General features: G+C 43.5%; 1 protein-coding gene across 1 annotated transcript; it reads right to left on the reverse strand.

Annotated features, from left to right (window-relative positions):
* Positions 1 to 7,229: 7,229 nt before the first annotated feature.
* On the reverse strand, positions 7,230 to 8,112 carry DPPA5 (developmental pluripotency associated 5). Its single transcript, XM_007945213.1, has 3 exons — positions 8,001 to 8,112; positions 7,741 to 7,920; positions 7,230 to 7,300 (listed from the first exon to the last, which is right to left on the reverse strand). Exons 1-3 carry the CDS (start codon positions 8,110 to 8,112, stop codon positions 7,230 to 7,232), a joined length of 363 nt encoding a protein of 120 aa, XP_007943404.1.
* Positions 8,113 to 20,425: the final 12,313 nt, after the last annotated feature.

Consider the following 20,425-nt stretch of genomic DNA (forward strand, 5'->3'; position numbering starts at 1 on the left):
CATGATGTTAATAAGGCAAGATTAGGGTAGAATGTATTCTTGAGTCACCACCTTACTCAAGAGTGTTACTCAAGTCACCACCCTTAGTTTCCTTGAGGGTATGGTCTGCATCCAATATATATGAATGCTCTGGCAAAGTTCTCTCTTGCTCAGGGATCCTGCATTTGGTTCATCATCTGACCTCTGGTTCTTGGGACTTGAGCCAGCAGCCCATCATCTGATCTGATTGACCAGTGTCTGCAGCCCTGTGAACCAGAAGCCTGTCCTCCACCTTGTCAATTTGGATCCGTCAGCCCCTGCAATCACATGAGAATTTTCCAGACTGATGCCTGACCTACAGCTTTGGGACTTGCCAAGCCTCTGCAACCCCATGAGCCATTTCCTTGGTGGTTCATGAGTTCTATGAGGCATTGCAGCAAATTACAGAACGCTAAGATGGGAGGGAGAGTACTGAGAGGAGGAGGAGTTGCTATTAGAGATGATAGAGTAGAACAGCAGTTTGGGCAAAGTTGGACATTTGGGATATCCTTAAACTCCGCCTCGTAGGTACCAGCCTTGTGTCCATCCTTCTCAAAGAAATTATTCATGCACTAGTTAGCTCCAATAGTGACCCACGTATAACAGAAGGAAACATTGCCTGGGCCTGCACCATCTTTGCTATCTGTCACTGGTATAAAATATCACCCATATAGAAAAGCATCACAATTTGTATTCTAAAACAGGAACTTGGGGAAAAGTCAGCCAATCTAAAGGTAATCATCAGTTGTGGAAAGTCATGCTGTGGAGATGAAGGAGTGTCAACTTGAGCCACATTTTCTCAACCCCCAGATGTCAGCTTGCTTCCCACCCCACCCCACCCACAAAACCATCAACTTGGATACAGGGTATGGCTACTGGCCCCAGTCATGTTATCCTCTGCTTCATCAGACAGCTAGGCCTGGGACTGTTTTCCTCAAATTTAACCAAAGCTTCAAAAAGGAAGAAAGGAACTGTCCATCTCTTTTCCTTTTAGTTCCCCTCCCTTTCACTAATCTCAAGCCTTGGTTCACCCCACTCTAAAACTCCCATTTCAAGAGAAAAATCCCATGAAATTAGGTTCAGCTTTTGACAACTGGAGTCAAGTTAGAGTAACCTAGTGCCTCCATCCATTGCAAAGATTACAGGGAGATCGCAGGACTTGTGCCAGCAACTTCTTTCTGAACAAATTCTAACTTCAACTTCTTTATGCCACACAAATAACTCTCCTTGAAAACAATGGCACTTTTTATTAGTTACCATACAATTTAATGTTTCAGATTTCTTCCATGTAAACAACATTTTAGATACATGTTTTATAAAAAATACTCTCAGCCTGTAAATAACCCTCACCACATCTTTATCTTTGTTAGCTTCCTAGAGGGCAGTTGGAGTTGAAGGGAGAATGGCAAAACAGACATTCTACAAATGTTTCCAGATTAAAGGAATTGATGGGAACAGTAGGGAGGCAGGGCACATTTACAGAAGAATCAAGACCTAAACAGTAATCCTAGCTGGAGACTGGGGGAGGAGAGAAGGAAAAGGAAATTAAACTGCTGGGGGGTGAGAGCTAGCAGCTTTTCAGACAACTCATCCCCCGGCTTAAAACCCTTAGCTAGTTTCTCTGCTCTTAGCGTAATTTGTGGGGCCCAGGGCCGACCATTCCTGGTCTTTGGCTTTGCTGCAGACAGCTCAGGCTCTGGAGCCCCAGCCTCGCTGCTCTCTGCCCTGGGTGCTTCCCTTCCCCCTGGCCTGGCTTACTGCTGCTAGTCACTCAGGTCTCCCCCAAAGGTAACCTCCTCAGTACCTTTCCTGACCTCCCAGTTTGGGTCCAACCAAAATCACACCAAACCCACAGCCAATGAGTTGACTGCAACACATAGCAACCCCCATTGGGTTTCCAGGGCTGTAAAGCTTTACGGAAGTATGTGACTCCCCAGCTGACTGGAGGTTTCTGGAGAGCAGAGCTCGCCTGTTTCTTTTGGCAACTCTGTACGCAGAGGTTGGAAGACATGTTCCAGGCCATTCAGCAGGCACAGCCTGGTAGGTCCTTATACCTGCAAAGCCTTTGGTCCCCAAGTTCTGCAACACCTTCCTAGGAAGACCCAAGAGAGAAGTGGATCTACGCAGGGCCATGCTGGTGGTCTCTCCTGCTGGGAGTCCCTGCAACCAGAGCCCCGCTAGTGGTACCTGCCCACCAGAGGAGTAACACCTTTCTTTCAGTCTTAAAAATTACATACCCATTTAAATGTAAATGTGGTACAAGGAGAGTGGGCTTCAATTCTTTATCTGAAAATGGGAATGACGATATTGTTGAAAATGCAAGAGCCAGAAGGAAGTAGGAGCTAAATCAGTGGTGACTATTGTCATCATTAGCCACATTCTGACAAGAGGATTTCACTGGATTAAATTTAGTCTCTATTTAGTAATTTTGTTTTGTACATAAACCAAATTTTTCTAGACTATGCCCTGGGTTTATCTCATTACCAAACCACTTTGGCCCTATTGTCTGACCCTTAGGGCAGCCTCTCCTTATCTCCATCACAATGAAAGCTGGTTTGTTTGCTATAATCCTTGCATTTACCCTTGTGGAAGGTCAAGAACTTGAAACTCAAAAGGAATCACTCCAAGATAACCAGTTTTTAAATTCCCAGGTTATTACTTTCAAGCTTAACTGTAAGGAAGGGGAGGAAATAATCTACATTTGTAATTGCTTTTATTTGCATTAAAAAAATCTGGAAAGGCACACAAGTTAATAGCCTACTTATTTGTTGGGGAATAGAAAATGTGTGAGTGTGAAATGGGGTAAAAGGGAGCTTTCTTTGTTAGAAATGGGTTCAATGTAGTATCTGTTACAAATGTAAATAAATTTAAATAATAGTATGTGCTACCTAAAATATTACTATTTATTCCAATGTAGCAATAACCAGTATTCTCCACTCAGTCCATTGTTCTATCTCATATTGTAACTGTTGATGGGTCTGGTGGCATAGTACCTAAAGCACTTGACTGCTGACCAGAAGGCTGGCGGTTCAAACCCACCAGCCACTCCTTGGAAGGAAGATGGGGCAATCTACTTCTATAGTGATACTGCCTTGGAAACCAAGAAGGGGTCGCTATGAATCACGTCCAACTCGACGGTACATAACAAAAACAAAAACAATGTCATTCTATTCAAAATGTGCCCAAAACCCAAGGAGACGACCTTGAGACACTGGGGTCCATTCTGTTCCGTGGACACTGATATCAAACCCCCCTTAGTCCCCGACACACACATGTCTGAGATATGCCACCGGGTGCATGCCTCATTACCTCCGTGTCTGAGTACCCAAACATGTTACCCCCCCCCATAAAAAGGCCACCTCACCTGTTGAGTCCTCACCTCAGTCTAGAGACTTGGGGCCCTGGTAACCAAGGATTGTCCTATGAAAAGCCACAAAACTTTCTCCCTGCCAAAGAAGAACAAATCTGCAAAGCAGATTATTATTTGTAAATAACTGTGGGTTCTTAAAACACAGATCTGAGCCAAGTGTCCCTCCTGGTGCTCCAAAATAGAAGGAACTTCATTTATCTGTGTCATACTCTTCAAAATCACGGCTCCAATTATCTTTAAAAATCTTCATTTCCTGAGGATGTGAGAAAAGTGAGACAGACCTGAAGGCATGCTTTTTCCTCCAAAATCTTGTGCAGAAGCTAAACTGAGTGGCCCACAACCTTCAGACCAAGGTGCAAACAATTCTCAAGACTGGAGGGTAAAATGCCAATGGAATACCTGTTTGGCCCCTTGCTCTCTATGGCAAGGAACTTCAAACAGGATGCAAATGGACCTCTGTCTTGCCAGTGACTCAAAGCAGTACAATGTCTAAAGATTTCAGAACACTGCACAGGGCCTGCACTCTCAAGAGGCAGGAGAACAATACCCTTTAAAAAGGACTTCCATGGCTTTCCCTCATTGTGAGCCTTAGAGGACAGAGCTGGAGGCTGAAGAGGAAATCCAATGGAAATCTTTAGGCATGAATGTGGCTAATAATGACAACAGTCAATGATGATTGAGGGAGAATCTAGGCTACAACCCTACACATGTGGTACAGACATTCAACAAACATTTATGGAGTATCCATTGTGTCTCAGACAAGGTTCTAAGAGCTATACATAGATTAATTCACTCAGTTCTCACTACGACCCCATTAAATAGGTGTTATTTTCTCTATATTACAGATAATGAGCCCTGACAGCATAATGGTTATGTGCTCAGCTGCTAACTGAAAGGTTGTCAGAACCCAAAGACCTGACAATCTGCGCGTTTAAAAATTACAGCCTAAGAAACTCACTTGAGGTAGTTTTATTCTGTCCTATAGAGTGGCTATGAGTTAGAATCCACTTGAGGGCACACGACAAAAGCAACATATTATAGATGGAACTGAGGCACAGAGGATCACATACTCAAAGTTCCATAACTAGCAAGTCAAGTTTCAAAACCAGGCAATATGGCTCATTTAAAACACTATCCTTAACCACTCTGTGCTATACCACATTATCTCTTAGTCTTTGGTGGAGTTTATATTCTAATGAGGGGGAAGAGGAAAATAAGCAGATAACAGTATGGTAATATTAGGTTAGTAAATCCCATGGGGAAAAAAATGAGCTCTGGTAGCATAGTGCCTAAGGCACTTGACTGCTAACCAGAAGGCTGGTGGTTCAAACCCACCAGCCACTCCTCGGAAGGAAGGTTGGGCATTCCTACTTCTGTAGTGATACTGCCTCGGAAACCCAAGGAGGGGTCGCTATGAGTCAGGGCCCACTCGATGGCAAACAACAACAATGGGGAAAAAAGGTAAATTAAGTAGAGATTGTGGAGGGAACCTCTCTGGAGACTCAGACCACCTGAGTGAAGAGAGCCATTCCATCTGAAAATGTGAGGCAGAAAAACAAACTAAAGCCCAGGAGAGTAACAAGCTTGGTGTTTCAGGAGTATAAAGGTACAATATGTTTGAGCAGAGATCAAGACAAATAGCAAAAGGATGTAGTTTCTGTTGGGCAGAGGTCAGATTGTTGTTGTTGTTGTTGTTATGTGCCGTCAAGTCGACCCCGACTCATAGCGACCCCTCCTTGGGTTTCCGAGGCAGTATCACTACGGAAGTAGGATTGCCCAACCTTCCTTCCGAGGAGTGGCTGGTGGGTTTTAACCACCAGCCTTCTGGTTAGCAGTCAAGTGCTTTAGCCACTATGCTACCAGAGCTCCTCAGGACTTTATTAAAAGGTAAGGAGCTCTGGTGGTGCAGTGCCTAAGGCATTTGACTGCTAACCAGAAGGTTGGTGGTTCACCAGCTGCTCTGCAGAAGGAAGACTGGACAATCAACTTCTGTAAAGATTTACCACCTCAGAAATCCAGTGGGCATCACTATGAGTTGGAATGGACTCGATGGCAGTGGGTTCTTTTTGGTTTGTTAAAATGTATGAAAGATGGGGCAATCTACTTCCGCAGTGATACTGCCTCAGAAACCCAAGGAGGGGTCGGCTATGAGTCAGGTCCGATTTGACAGCACATAACAACAACAACAACAACATGGAAAATTATGAGGAGTTTTGAGATTCCTTTGTGGGGGAAAAGCAGTATGATTTACATTTTCAAAATTGCCTCTGGCTGCTGAATAAAAAACAGACTATGGAATAGCAAAAGAGAAATCAAGATTAGGCTCTTCCAGTAGTCCAAAGAGATGGTGCTAAACTAGGTGCAGGTGTAGGAGGTTTCAAATTCTGGATATTCTAAAGGTCAAATGGACCAGACTTGCTGATGGATTTCATGTGAGGGGTGAGTAGTTAAGTATGAATCTTAGCTTTTAGGTTGAACTGTGAGCAAAAATGGTGGTGGCACTCATTTATCTTCCAAGTAGTTGTTTGATGGACATGCTAGATTTGTCTCCTGCAGAAACAGAGCTCATCATGTTAGTGTTCTCTCCCGTGACTGGGTAATCTCTCCAAGAAATGGTTAACATTGATGTTACTATATGTGAGGCCTGTTCTAAGTGCCTTACATATATTACCAGCTGAACTTTAGCTGTCCCCTGCCCCACATGGGAGGCTATTATCTTCATCTTTTGTTGTTGTTATGTGCCGTCGAGTCAGACCCGACTCATAGCGACCCCTCCTTGGGTTTCCGAGGCAGTATCACTATGGAAGTAGATTGCCACATCTTCCTTCCAAGGAGTGGCTGGTGGGTTTGAACCACCAGCCTTCTGGTTAGCAGTCAAATTCCTTAGGCACTACGAAATTGGCAAAGCTGGGGAGGGGGCAGTAACAGTTTGCCTAAGATCATAGGGCCCAAAAGCTGCCAAAATGGGATTCATTCTGGGCTGTAAACTACCAAGTTCTATCATGTCTCTTCTAGGAAAAATAATTGTAGTCCCATTCTGGTTGCTTCTTAGTCATCTCAAGTAAGCCTGGCCTATGGCAATGCCTTTACCTACCTACCACCAATTCCATTTTTCCTTTGGGGACCTAAAACAACAATTCTGTAAGAGTATTTGAGGAGCTCAGAGATGACTTCACTGGGTCTGTGAACTTCAGCCTTTTCTGTCTACCTGTCTGCCAAGCTGATTTTTCTTCATATACTCCAACTCCTAAATAACATTCCACAGATTAAAAATGCAGAAACAGGTGAGAATCCAGCTGTCTTCTATTAAGAGATTTACAACAACGTAAGAAAATGCTACACTTACTGATAATATTTTTGTTTTGGAGAATATTTTTCACCTTATATTAACCTGTAATAGACATTATTTCTAACTCACTCCAGATGAGTTCCAGACAGTGACACTCCCCTAGACTGACTGCTCTTTGGTTCAGAGCTGCACCTCAGGGATCCATTTCGTTTAGCCACTTTTTGAGCTTGACCAAGTGCGCCCTTGGCCCTTTCCAGCTCTGAAAGTTTCAGTTATGTGGTTACAGAATCTCACTCAAGGGCCATGGTGAGTTTAGCTGTGCCCTCAGAGTTTCTTAAGAGGTTACCTCTAATCCATCAATCACAGTGTCAAAGAATTATTTATTTTGACCTTTAATTAGCAACCCTGGAAACAGGTATTCACATCAGGATTGAGGCCCCAAAATCATTGTTGTCCCCCAACTTGTCAAGCTAGAGCAGTTTGAACCAGGTCAAACCCACTACAGCTCTGGCCACAAAATATTCTATCTACATCCTTGTCTAGTCATGTTGGCTAGGAATTGGCTTCACTGAATCCAAGGTCTAGTTCGAGGGCATTCATGGCTTCCTCAAGTCTCAGCATCCCTGCACCAGAGAGAGTAACAGTAGGATGAGAGTTAGAGGCTAGGGGTTGGAGCCCCCACCCTTCTCGGCATTTTTCAGGGTACATTTCCAGGGCTTCAGAGGCAGACGTTTTGGACCCAGGATCCTCAGGTGCCTGAAGCCACTGGGCCATTCCAACATCTTCCTAGAAGCTAGGGAAGGACTCGTTGAAATATCAAATAACTCTGCACTACAGAACCAGTCTAGGACACCTCCCATTGCAGTCACACCCTTGGGTCCTCAGAACCAACGGCCGGTACACTTGGGACCCAGAATCCCAAAGGAGTCTCAGGGACTACCCTAGTGATGGCCAAGGCGCCCGTGGGAGGGGAGAGGAGGCAAGAAGAGGCCAGTAGAAGGGTGATGCTGTCGCCAACGCCCTTGCACCAGCCCCACTGCAAGTTGGACGCCAAGTCTCTCACCTCGCTCTTGTCGCTGGCGGTGCCACTCGGCCAGAGACTGGAGCATCCATTTGGCCCGTAACTTGTGTAAGTAGGATCCGTAGATCACCACCTCAGTGAAGTTCGAGGATTCCAGAACCTTCAGCTCGAGCATAGTCTTGCTCACTTGCTCGAGGTATGGGATTCGAGATCCATTTGGGCCTGCTCGGGAAGAGTAGATAGAAATCAGCACTTGGTACTGGGGCTGAGACAGGGCATCAGTGAAGACTGGGCTCACTCACCAAATACGGTTGCCAGCAGCCCGGTTGGGACCTGAAACACCTCGGGATCTTTCAAGTCGTTGGGAGATTTCAACCACGGTGGGATGTTTTTCCTTTCCAGACGCGCTCCCATCTTCAGTTCCTCAAAAACAAATACACTCCAGCGGGGGCTGGACCTAACTGCGCCGCCCAGCGCTGCCGCGTGCGGAAAGTCTAGCACTGGGGGCCCCGCCCCGCCCACCGGCCTGGTCACGCTCCCAGCCCGGCTCCACCCACTGGGCTCGCTGCCCGGAGTCCAATCCCAAACTTCTCCCGCTCCGCCCGCTCTGCTCACACTTTGATCCTGCTGGTTAGTCCTCCAGAGACTCCGCCCCCAGCACAGGCGCACCCGGCTGTCTCTGAGTTTACAGTGGGTCTCGGTGGCACGTTACTTGCATTGAAGACTCCTGTGGACTTGGGGGTGGATGGAGCTGAGGCGCTGTTGACTCCTGCCAAAGGAACAACTGGTTGAGCCAGAACCCCAAAGGGCGGGAATCCGGGTGTGAGGCTGCGAGGACCTCCCGGATCAAGTTCCTGCCTCTCAAGGAAACCTCTCAAAGGAGGTTTTCTTTGCCCTCAGTCCAAGGGGACCGAACCCCTGAGCTTCAGTTCGCAGACAGGCGAGCTCTGCAAGTCGTTAGGACTCAGGGTTATTCCTGCCATTTAACAAAGAGGAAACCAAGATTCATTATCTCCTTTAAGGTACTGCACTTAAACTTTTGGAGGTTCCAAAGTGCCCCAATTTGCATCTTTGGAGCCCCTGGGGGTCCAGAGCTGTGAATCGACTTGAATTTCTAGGCTCTGGTGTGTCTGACCATGACACTTGGCTCAAACTACATGATCCAGGCTTCCGGCTAGCCTCTAAATAAACATGGTTTATTCATTTAAAAATATATTGAAGTGATGTACTGTACTGGGTTCACCTGGTGAAGGTGTGATTTTAAAGTTTTCAGTCTTTACACATGGAGATGAAGCTTTTTCCAACACCAGATCCTAGTCACAATAAATATCCCCTCAGGTGGCTATCATGACCACTCAAGGCAGAACTCTTCACATTCACTCAAAAACTGCTGGTTCTTTTGCAACCACCAGTATAATCAATTTAGAAAGTAATCATCATATGGCTAAAACTATCTGTTGAAAAATTTTTAAGGAACTGGATATTCACAAGGTTTGGGAGACTTCACAAGTTAGGATTTACAAGAAAAAATGTTCCTTTAAAAAGAGACTTGGAGGATACAATCTTAACCAAAGACCAAGATTAGCATCATCAGTAAAGGGATAAAGGGACTACTGGTTTGTCAATGTCATGTAAACAAAAAATAGGAGGACTGTTTTATTTGTGGAATGAAGAGACTAATGTGCAGGATTAAAATAATCTTGAGAACATTTCAGAACAATGAGGGAGATTTCAATATGGCCTATATTATATAATAGAGGCCCCGTAGTTTGCATGGTTAAAATGTTTGGCAGCTAACCATAAGGTCCGAAGTTGGAACCCACCAGCTGCTCCTAGGGAGAAAATGGAGCAGTCCGCTTCCATCAAAATTACAGCCTTGGAAACCCTATGGGGCAGTTCTACTGCGTCCTATAACGTAGCTATGAATTGGAATCGATGTGAAGGCAATGGGTTTTAGATATTATAAAACAATATTTTACTAATGTTTAGAAACTTTTAGAGTGTACAATTCTAGTACTCTCCCTAGTATTCTAGAAAGTATGTGAGAGAATGTTCTTGTTCCCAGAAGAAACATACTAATGTAGGCTGAAGTGTCATGATAGCTGCAATTGCAATTAGTTCATCCCTCCCCACCAAAAAGAGTAGTTACTGTGGGTGTGTGTTTATGTGTGTGTGTGTTTGTGAGAGAGAGAGAGAGAGAGAGAGAGAGAGAGAAAGACAGGGCTTCAAACCGGTTCAGCCCCCTGCTGATAGTTTGCATTTCCATTCCAGATATACTCTGATTCAGTACATCTGGAGTGGAAATGCAAATTGCCAACAGAAAGTTGAAGTGGTTTGAAGCCCTGGCTGCTCTGTGTGTGTGTGTGTGTGTGTGTGTAAATAGATAGGGACAAATATCAACAGTTGGTCCCACATGTAGAACATACAGAATTCTGCTCATTCAGCCATTCAAACTTGTCAATTTTTTTGTTTTGTTCTTTATAATGCAAGAGTTTGCATGGCATTCCAAACTTATTGAACTACTGATGCCAAATTATACAAAACTGCACCATTTTAATTAAAGTTTTTAGTTTATATGTGTCTACCTCAAAGTATTTGTAACATTAGGTTGGCCAATTTAAATACTGTGGCTCCCTGTTGGATAGACAGTCTTTACTCTCAAACATTAATACACACATAGCAGCAAGGCATTGTTAAATAAACAGCAGTAATTAACTGCAATTTAGACCTTGTGACCAATTACACCTGATTCTTCCCACTTTCACAGCCACACTACTGATCCATCATTTCACTTCTCAGACAAAAATATTACACATGTGAAACAATCACTAACAGGCAAAAATACAAAATCTATTCACAGATTCACAGTGAGAGTCAAACTGCAGAAGCCTGAAAATGATTTAAATCATTACAAAATTATTTGAAATATAACTTCTTGTAGACCACAATGTACACACAACTATAAACATTGTTCCTATGTAAACAAAAAAGGAAATAAGATTTGAAAAGCCTAGATATTTCCTTCCCAATAGATATTAAAAGCAACTTACGACATTATTCTGAAGGGACTATCATTTTAAAGATCAGTTTCCACAGGTTTTTCAAAAATTAAAATATCTATAACTGTGTTAATCAAAGTGCTTATTTTATACAATACAATGAATTTTTTTTTAATTAACCCCTGCATAGACCTACCTAATAGTTCAGCCTGTGCACCCCATCTATCCCCCCATATATCAATGTTTGGCTTCACTGACAAAACAGTACTGTATGTGCAAAAGGGTTCATCTTTGTTGTCTGCACCTCCCATGCACTCTCTCTGTCTTCCTGTTCCTCAGTGCCACTGTGTTGATCACTCACATTTGGTACATTGCCCTTCTCTTCAACAAAATCAATGCTTATCTTTACCTCCCCTCCCCTCCCACCCCTGGTAACCAACAAAGAAAATTTCCTTCCATATATAAACCTTTCCTTGACTTTTTACAATAATGGACTAATAGAATATATGCCCTTCTGTGATGAATTTCTTTTTTAAATAATTACAATATTCTACAAGTATCAAAGATGCAAAGTTATCTGGAATAGTCTATATAGGAGCTCTTTATATTTTCCGTTATTATGCTAAAATCATGGTGCTTTTAGGATTTACATTATTGTACTCTCCAACACAAAGTCTGGGGTGTGTTAAAGTATCCAGTACACCATTTTCATACATGTTCAACACTGGTGGATTAAGAATGTCGCTTAGCAGTGATACTGAACGTAGCTTCTGGTTTTACCAGTTGCATACACTATGATTATTATTATATAAGTAACAGTCTTTTTTCATGATGATATTGGAAAGTGCCTAGAATGTACAAACTTATGTATTAGCTTTCATCCACCTCATAATGTACACAACCAGAGGAAAGTCCAATTAATATATTGTAAGTTTAACAATGCTAGAATGCAGGCACTGTTGAATTGGACAATAGTTCTTCAGACCTGGCTTGGAGCTACAATGCAAGTAATATATATAAGACAACCAACCATATAAGATAAACAACTAGGACTTAAACTGCTGCCTCACAAATTATGACTCATCAAAAATTTGAATAGTGATTGTCATCATGGATTCTACAGCATTTTTGCTGGTGATGTTTTTGTTAGGTGTCATCGAGTCAGCTCTGACTTATAGTAACCCTATATACAACAAAACAAAACACTGCCCAGTCCTGCACCATGCTCATAATCCTTGCTACACTTGGGCCCATCACTGCAGCCATTGTGTCAGTCCATGTCATTGAGGATCTTCCCCTTTTTTGCTGACCCTCTACTTTACCAAGCAGATATCCTTCTTCAGCGGATGGTCCCTTCTGACAACATGACCAAAGTCAGTGAGCCAAAGTCTGGCCATTCTCACTTCTAAGCATTCCAGGCGTACTTCTTCCAGGACAGATTTGTTCATTCTTCTGACTGTCCATGATATGTTCTGTGTTCTTCGCCAACACCACAATTCAAAGGCATCAACTCTTTGGTCTTATTCATGGTCCGGCTTTCACATGTATGTGAAGAGATTGAAAGTTAGCTCATTTATAGTCACACACAATAGGCTACACCAGCAGTGTATAAGCCGAAGAGCCTCCCCACTCCCACTAGTAATTCTCACTTATTTTTCCTTGCCACTGGGATAAGCCTCTCTCTCTCTTCCGTTCACGAGGTCTCTGGGTGACAGAGTTTGCTCCTAGCCATAAAGTTGGTGGTTCAAGCCACCCAGTTGGGCACTGTGGGAAAAAGTCTTGACAATTGCTTCCATAAAATCACAGCCAAGAACCCCTCTATGGAGCATAATTCTACTCTGAAGCATGTGGGGTCTCCATGAGTCTGAATCCACACAATGGCAGGGGTTTTGGTCTCCCACTCCCAGTGCCCAGGATGTTGGTTGGCTGCAGGCAAGAAGGGAGAAGGCAGCCCTCGATGAGCGTGGAGATAACTCTCAGCTGGAGACTTAGAGGCAAGCACGTAAGCGCCAAAGGCACCTGAGGCACGCGGAACTCTCCCTTGGGTGGCACCTAGTCTGTCCGAAAACTCACAGTCCTACCTTGTCAGCTAGGAGCTCTGGTGGCGTAGTGCCTAAGGCGTTTGACTGCTAACCAGAAGGCTGGCAGTTCAAACACACCAGCCACTCCTCGGAAGGAAGGTTGGGCAATCTGCTTCCGTAGTGATACTGCCTCGGAAACCCAAGAAGTCGCTATGAGTCAGATCCGACTCAACAGTAGTGAGTTGTTTTGTTACCAGGTCAGCTACACCAGCATCCGGATCGAAGACTTCCAGCCACCTTACGCTCAGGTGTGGAATTGTGGGCCAAAGGAGATTGCGGAGCCCATAGCAGGGTGCAGCCCCCGTGAATCACCCGCTCTAACCCGAGGCCACAGAGCAGCCTGTAGTCCACATCAGCACCTAAGAACGGCCTCAAGGCGTCTCTGCTTGATCCCGGGTGCCCCCTATTCTGAGCTTGACTGAGGAAAGGCAAAGGCAGTTCTGATAACACTCTCATTACACCCTTGCTGTTTCCTCAGGAAAAGACTGCACCCAAAGGCCAGAATCGGGGGCCTGGGCGTAAGATTTTACCCAGGATTCGAAGAAATGGTTCCCCAGCCCCTGCACTGACACCCTTGACCAGCCCATCTCCTGCACCGTCAGTGGGCCACCCCCTCCCTCAGCCCCTTTCACTGAGAGCGAATCTATTCTTTAGGGTCTTTTCAAGGTATAGCTAAAGAGCCAACACTGCCGCAGGGAAGTGGGTCAAAACCCTAGTGAGCTGAGCGCCTGCGGCTGGAAAAACACATCCATTGAGTCCCAGGGCCGACCTGTCTATCCACTGGGCCTCTTTGTGTTCAGTCAAGAAGTATCCACACAGGCCTGGAGAAACTAATAGCTTTATTGGAACCGTTAAAACTCAATCGCTGTGGTAACACTTGCTGGGTGCACTTTCAAAGGTGCTCATGGCTTGCTGGAGTTTTGCCACCTCATCACCTGCAGGGAAAGCACAGCATGGGGCACGCACAGGCCTGGATGATAGGACTGGAAGAGAGGCTCCTGCAACTCCTGTCCGGCGGCTGCCTAACTACATATTCCTAGGTTAGGTCCTCCACTCCCAAGAACGGTGTCGCGCCATTGCCCAAACTTGTGCACAAATGTTCATAGCAGCTTTATTTGTAATACTCAAAAGCTGGAAACAACCCAGGTGTTCTTCAACAGGTCAATAGTTCAACTGTGGTACATCTATAAAATGGATACTACTTAGCAATAAGAAGAAACAAATTCTTGATAGAAGCAACATCTTGAATGAATCTCCAGAAAATTACACTGAAGTGGGAAAAAGGCCAGTATTATATACTGTATTATTCCATTTACACAACATACAATAAAACTTGTGAAACCCACAATCTGTGTAAGGTGTTGGAGAAGGAAAACATAATTATTTTCCACTAAAATAGGCAATAGGAAAGTAGTAAGACTGCACCCGGCCAATGGTGGGAAACTTTCAAGACTTGGAGAAACAAGGCAGTTCCATTGATTTCTGGGTCTCACAGGTTTCACTTTGTTTGAAATGAAATATATATATATATATATATATATATATATATATATGAAATGAAATATATATATATATTTGAAATGAAATACATACATATATATATATATAAAAGCTCTGGTAGCCTAAGGCACTTGACTGCTAACCGGAAGACTGGCAGTTCAAACCCACCAGCCACTCTTCAGAAGGAAAGTTGTACAATCTACTTCCGTAGTGATACTGCCTCAGAAATCCAAGGAGGGGTTGCTATGAGTCGGGTCCAACTTGATGGCACATAACAACAACAACAACAACAACAACATATATATGGAGAAAAAAGAGATTAGTGGTTGCCAGTAATTAGGAGGAGACAGAGGTGGGAGGTAAGTGGATGTGGACAACAAATGAACAACATGAGAGATCCTTGTGGTACTAGCAATATTTTCTATCTTGACTTTTGTATGTGTCAATTTCCTGGTTACAATGCTATACTACAAGATGTTACCATCAGGGGAAACTGAATAAGGTATGTGGGAGCACGCTATCATTTCTTACAACTGCATGCGAATCTACAATTATCTCAAAATAAAAAAGTTAATTAAGAAAAATGAAATCACAATTTTTACATTTCCAAAATTTGAGTGTAAGTCCCAATCTTGGAACTCCTACTGAAGTACCAGAGCCTTAAAGATAATTTTTAAAGTAAATAAATATTAACTTTTTATTGTGACTTGGGTAACATTTTACAAAGCAGATTCATTCTACATTCAACAGTTTATACACACATTTTGTTTTGTGATACTGGTTACATTTCCTGCAGTGTGACATCTCACCTCCCAGTTTCTCCCTGTGGTTCCCCTTCCTTGTGTTCTTCTACCCTATGCATTCATACCTCTCTGCCTTTCTCCCTGTGTGCATGATGCCCTTCTGATCTCCCATGGCTGATTGTTCTAAGGAGTGCATATCCTTGGTGCAGGTGTTCAGCTCGTAAGCCTGTGTATTGTTTGGCTGAGAATTATGCTACTGGAGTGAGATCAAGTCCAGGCCCAAAGGGTGACTTGGGGCCATAGTCTCCAGGGTTTCACCAATCTCTATCAGACCAGGAAGCCTCATCTTTGTTTATGATTTTATTTCACATTTTTCTCCCACTCTGTACAGGATCTCCACTTTGGATCCCTTTCTGAGTGGTTGGCATCGGCAGCTAGGCACCATCTAGTTCTTCTGGTTTCTAGAGCATACAGACTGAGGTTCTCATGGTCCATTAGTCCTTTGGACTGACTGTTTCCATGTGTCTTTGATCTTCTTCACTCTTCTTTGCTCTGGATGAGAAGAGAACAATACCTGCCACTTAGATGGCTGCTCACAAGCTATTAAGACCCCAGTCACTACTCACTGAAGTAAGATGTAGAACAATATTTTTGTTAAAGAGAATATTTTAAAGCAAAATAATCAATTAACATTACATATTCCAACAGAAAGATCATCTTATTCTGCTTAATGCCATTCCTGTTAAAGTCTGCTAGGTCTTACAATGGAGTTACCATGAGTTGGAATCTACTCTACCAAATTAATAACAGTAACAAATGTTGCTACTTCAGCATTTTCCCCCCTTAGTTGCCCAATCTGTTTACCTTCCTTTTGTTGGAAAAAGTTGTGTCTTTCTGAGTTGAGTGTGTCTCTAATAAGCAGTAAATTATTCCAATCAGGTTTCATTTTCACTGACAATTTTAAAATCATCTATGTGTGCACTTACTTGAAGCACTTACTGATGGAGATTAAAGACTCCAGTTTGCTGTGTGGATTACACCTGAACATAAAGAAAATGAAAATCCTCATAACTGGACCAATAAGCAGCATCATGGTAAATGGAGAAAAGAATGACGTTGTCAAAGATTTCATATTACTTGGATCCACAATTGATACCCATGGAAGCAGCAGTCAAGAAATCAGATGTCCTACTGCATGGGCAAATCTGCTGCAAAAGACCTCTTTAAAGTGCCAAAGAGCAAAGATGTGTCTTTGAAGACTAAGGTGTGCCTAACCCAAGCCATGGTATTTTCAATTGCCTCATATGCATGTGAAAGCTGGACAATGAATAAGTAAGAAGGAAGAAGAATTGATGCTTTTGAGTTGTGGTGTTGGCAAAGAATACTTAAAAGTACCATGGACTGCCAGAAGAACTAACAAATCTGTCCTGGAGGAAGTGCAACTGGAATGTTCCTTGGAAACAAGAATGGCCAGACTTCATCTCACCTACTTAGGTCATATTGTCAGAAGGGACCATTGCCTGGAGAAGAATATCATGCTTGGTAAAGTGAAGGGTCAGTAAAAAAGGGGAAGACCCTCAATGAGATGAATCGACACAGTTGCTGCAATGATAGGCTCAAGTATCATAAGGATTGTGAGCATGGTGCATGCCTAAGCAGTGTTTCATTCTGTTGTACATAGGGTCATTGTGAGTTGGAACTGATTCAATGGTACCTAACAACAACAACAACAACATGTATGTTGTTAGTTTAGGATTTTCCATCATCAAAACTGTCCCCATTGCCCAATACCTGTCACTCCCTACAAAAGTAAATACTTAACTAAAGAAAGTAGGATAGGAGTAGAGATGAGAGTGGAGGGTGACAGGTGTCCTCCAAAAAGCTTAAGTCAGAGCTTTCCTGCCAGAAATATCCCAAAGCTAGTGGTTCCTTCAAGATTTAATAAAAAATAACTTTGATCAGTTACTGTGCCAGGCTGGGTTCTCTAGAGAAGTAAAACCAGTAAAGCTTATATAGAAAGAGAAAAATTTATCTTAGGAAAATGGCTTACTCACTTATAGAAGTTGGCAAGTCCCAAGTTCCTGGATCAAATGTCAAGCTGGAGGCTTTTCCCAACTCACGCAGCTGCAGGGGCTGATGAACTCAAGGTTGGCAGGCAGTATATGCACTGTTGACTCTGACAGATCATGAGTCCAAGATCACCAGGATGAATGGTGGATTTTCACTCACTGACAGTTGAAGGCAGCACAACAAGATCCAGATCCACTGAAGAGTCCGTCTTTTTCCCAAGATGTCTATGTATATATTGGAAACATACCACACCCATAGGGAAACTCCCTTTCAACAGATTGGCTACTCAAAACATATACATCTGATCTCATCATGGCAATAACCACATCACAACTGCTTAAACCACTCACCAAGGTGACACACAACCCCAAGTATCACAGTTACTTTTGAGGCCTAATAATAGGGGGTATGAATTCTGGACGGAGATGGCCCAATGCACATGTCAATTTGACACCTGCAGCTCTTGATGTTAGATAAATTATTTAACCTCTTTGTGTCTGAGTGTCTGTTATGGATTGAACTGAACCCCTACCCCACCCCACCCCCAAAAAATATGTGCTATAAAGCCTAACCACAATGTCTATGGTTATAATCCTATTTGAGAATGAATTGTCTTTGTTAAGTTAATGAGGTAGGAATAGTGTAGGGTATATCTTGAGTCAATCTCTTTCAAGATATAAAAGAGATGGGGAGTGAGAGATGCCAGGCCACATGAAGACTGCCCTGGGGTAAAAACCTCAGAAGAGAGAAGGACCTTCCTCCAGAGCCAACAGAGAAAGCCTTCTCCTAGAGCTAGCACCCTGAATTGGGATTCTAGCCTCCTAAGCATCTTCAACAAGTAAATTACAAGGAAAATGGGGTTATGGAGAGGGAACCGACAGATAAAGAGAGAGAAAGGACTTACCAGTCAATCACAGTGTAAAAACTTTATTTTAATTTAAGCAAAAACATATTTTTTTAAAAATTACAACTTTTATGAGACATTTTGAAATTTAAGTATTAATGACTGTGGTACAGTGAATTACTTAGTATGGCTCTTCTAGTCATGGTTTTTGTGACTCCCACCAGATGAAAGTGGAAGTTTGTAAATATGAGGTGCTTGTGGTCTACCAAAGGGATTGGATAGTGTGGTGGTTATGTTGTGTGTCAACTTGGCTGGGCCTGGTTGAGTGGCTGGGCAGCTGGTGGTGGTTATTCCCCATGACGAGACTGGCAATAAACTCCATGGTGGGATCTACCCAAGCAGCTGAGTAGCTGCCTTTGGGATGTGGTCTGCTTCCTATATAAGGAGAAGCCTTGGGAATGGTTTCTAGCTTATGGCATGCTTGGACCCTTCATGTAGCTGTGTCTTTGTTGAGCAGTCTGCCATGCTCTGCTGACCTTGGGACTGACAATGGAATTGAATTAATGGCCTGCCGTGTGTTTTGGTAACATCAGGACTGTGCATTTTTACTTGTCAACCTTGGGCTTGGCAGCCTCAGCAGCCAGCAGCTGTCTGAGTGAAAAAAAAAAAAAAAAAAGCCTCTAGCTTCAGTGGGCTGAAGCCCAAGGCTGATGAGCTTTCACCCAGCCTCTGGAGCTTGGCACTTTGAACTTGGACTAAAAGCCTCCAAACTGTAAGAGAATAAACTCCTGTTAGTTAAGGCCATCCCATTTGTGGCATATTCTTGTCAGAGTGGTACTGGGCAACCAGAACAGATAGTTTGTTAGTAACGTAACTAAGGTACAGGGTACACTTTCTGTGAGTGGGACCATAGAAATAACGTGTATGGAACCCTAATGTGGGGATTGGTCAGTTTTGTCACTTTGTTAGGCTTAAAATTAGCCCCAGAGGTGGCAAAGAAGGATCTCACTACCATCAAGACAGACAGCATTCAGAAATGGATCGTATCCTTGTGCTGCAGCAGCAGAGAGAAAGCAGAGAGATGGTGGCAGCAGACAGAGCAGGGGGCTTGCTGGCCCATGGAGCGAAAAAGCTAAGTGCTCTTGGGTAGTAGGCTTGCTGGCAGAGTGGGGTGCACTAAGTGCACCTATCAGAGCTAAAAGAGATTTGTAACACTTGCCTGAGCAGGCCAGATGCCTGGCCTAGAGGCCAAGTGCCAAAGAGAGGCATGCTTGCAGACATGGCCGAGGGGAAGCTGTCCTGATGGAACAGTTGTTTCTGTACCTGCACTGTAGTCTGTTCTTTCCCTAATGAACCCCATAATCGTGAGTATTGTCTGTGAATTCTGTGTGGCCATTGCAATGAACTATCAACCCTAGCAGAATAGTGAGTGTCGTTGGTGTCAGAATTGATAAGAAGATTGGTAGGTGGAGGCAAGTGTGACCTCCACTTTCTGGGAATCAGCTTTGGGCTGTTGCTGTTGATCCTTCTCTCTCCCCCTTGTGAAGTTAGATGCCATCAGAAGACACTACCACCACACTCTTTTTGCATTAATTATTTGTTGATATTAAGGATATTTTTAGTTTGAAAATGGCTTCATATTTTTTAGGCCTTATCTTTTAGAGATACATATTAAAATGTTTACGTATGAAACGTATTATGTCTTGGATTTGCTTCTAAACAATGTGAGGATCTAGGTGTAGAGTAGCACTGACAAGGGATAAGGTTGTAGTGGCTTCTTGGCCATAGCCAGCTACCCAAAGGGAGCAAGCAGTTGAGCCTGCGGCCTCAGGACCATGGCCACAGGGTACATACAGCAAGCCCAAAAGGCATAATATACTAAACAAAAACATTGTTCTATGTCCTACTTTGGTGAATAGCAACTGGGGTCTTAAAAGCTTGCAGGTGGCCATCTAGATGCAATGATGAGCCTATTCTCATCCAGAGTAAAGAAGAATGAAGAAAACCAAAGATGCATGGAAACAATTAGTCCAGGGGACTGGTAGACTAGTATGAACTTCAGCCTATATAACCATGAGACCAGAAAAATGAGATGATGCCCAGCTACCACTATCAACCACTCAGAGGGGGATCAGTGCAGGAGATCCTGGATTGAGTGGGAGAACAATGTGGAACATAACTTAAAATCATAAAAAAAGACCAGGTTTGCTGGTCTGTTAGAACCTGGTGAGACCCCTGAGACTATGGCCCTTAGTTACCCTTTAGGTCTGGAACTAAACTCATTTCTGTGGCTTCCAGCCAAACAATAGACAAGTATGTGGAGTGAATGTTTACATCAGCTATCTACCTGATCCTTGGAGTGACCAATTGTGGGAGAAGAGAAGGGCAGTGTTTGCACAGGGAGATAACTGGGGGGGCCAGGGAGGCAGGACTGCAGGGGAGGAAGGGAGGGAAGGACACAAGGAAGAGGTAACTATGGGGAGGAAGTAG

This window comes from Orycteropus afer, unplaced genomic scaffold (genome assembly GCF_000298275.1).
Source record: "Orycteropus afer afer isolate SDZICR_OR568_19922 unplaced genomic scaffold, OryAfe1.0 scaffold00133, whole genome shotgun sequence".
In the NCBI taxonomy this organism is placed as follows: domain Eukaryota; kingdom Metazoa; phylum Chordata; class Mammalia; order Tubulidentata; family Orycteropodidae; genus Orycteropus; species Orycteropus afer.

Bases quoted from the DNA above. Each gene is read 5' to 3' on its own strand.
- DPPA5 (XM_007945213.1), bottom strand. From the start codon at position 8,112: ATGGGAGCGCGTCTGGAAAGGAAAAACATCCCACCGTGGTTGAAATCT. The intron at 7,921-8,000 runs GTGAGTGAGCCC...CTTCCCGAGCAG, and splicing joins GCTGCTGGCAACCGTATTTG to GCCCAAATGGATCTCGAATC. The intron at 7,301-7,740 runs GTGAGAGACTTG...TCTCTGGTGCAG, and splicing joins CCGCCAGCGACAAGAGCGAG to GGATGCTGAGACTTGAGGAA.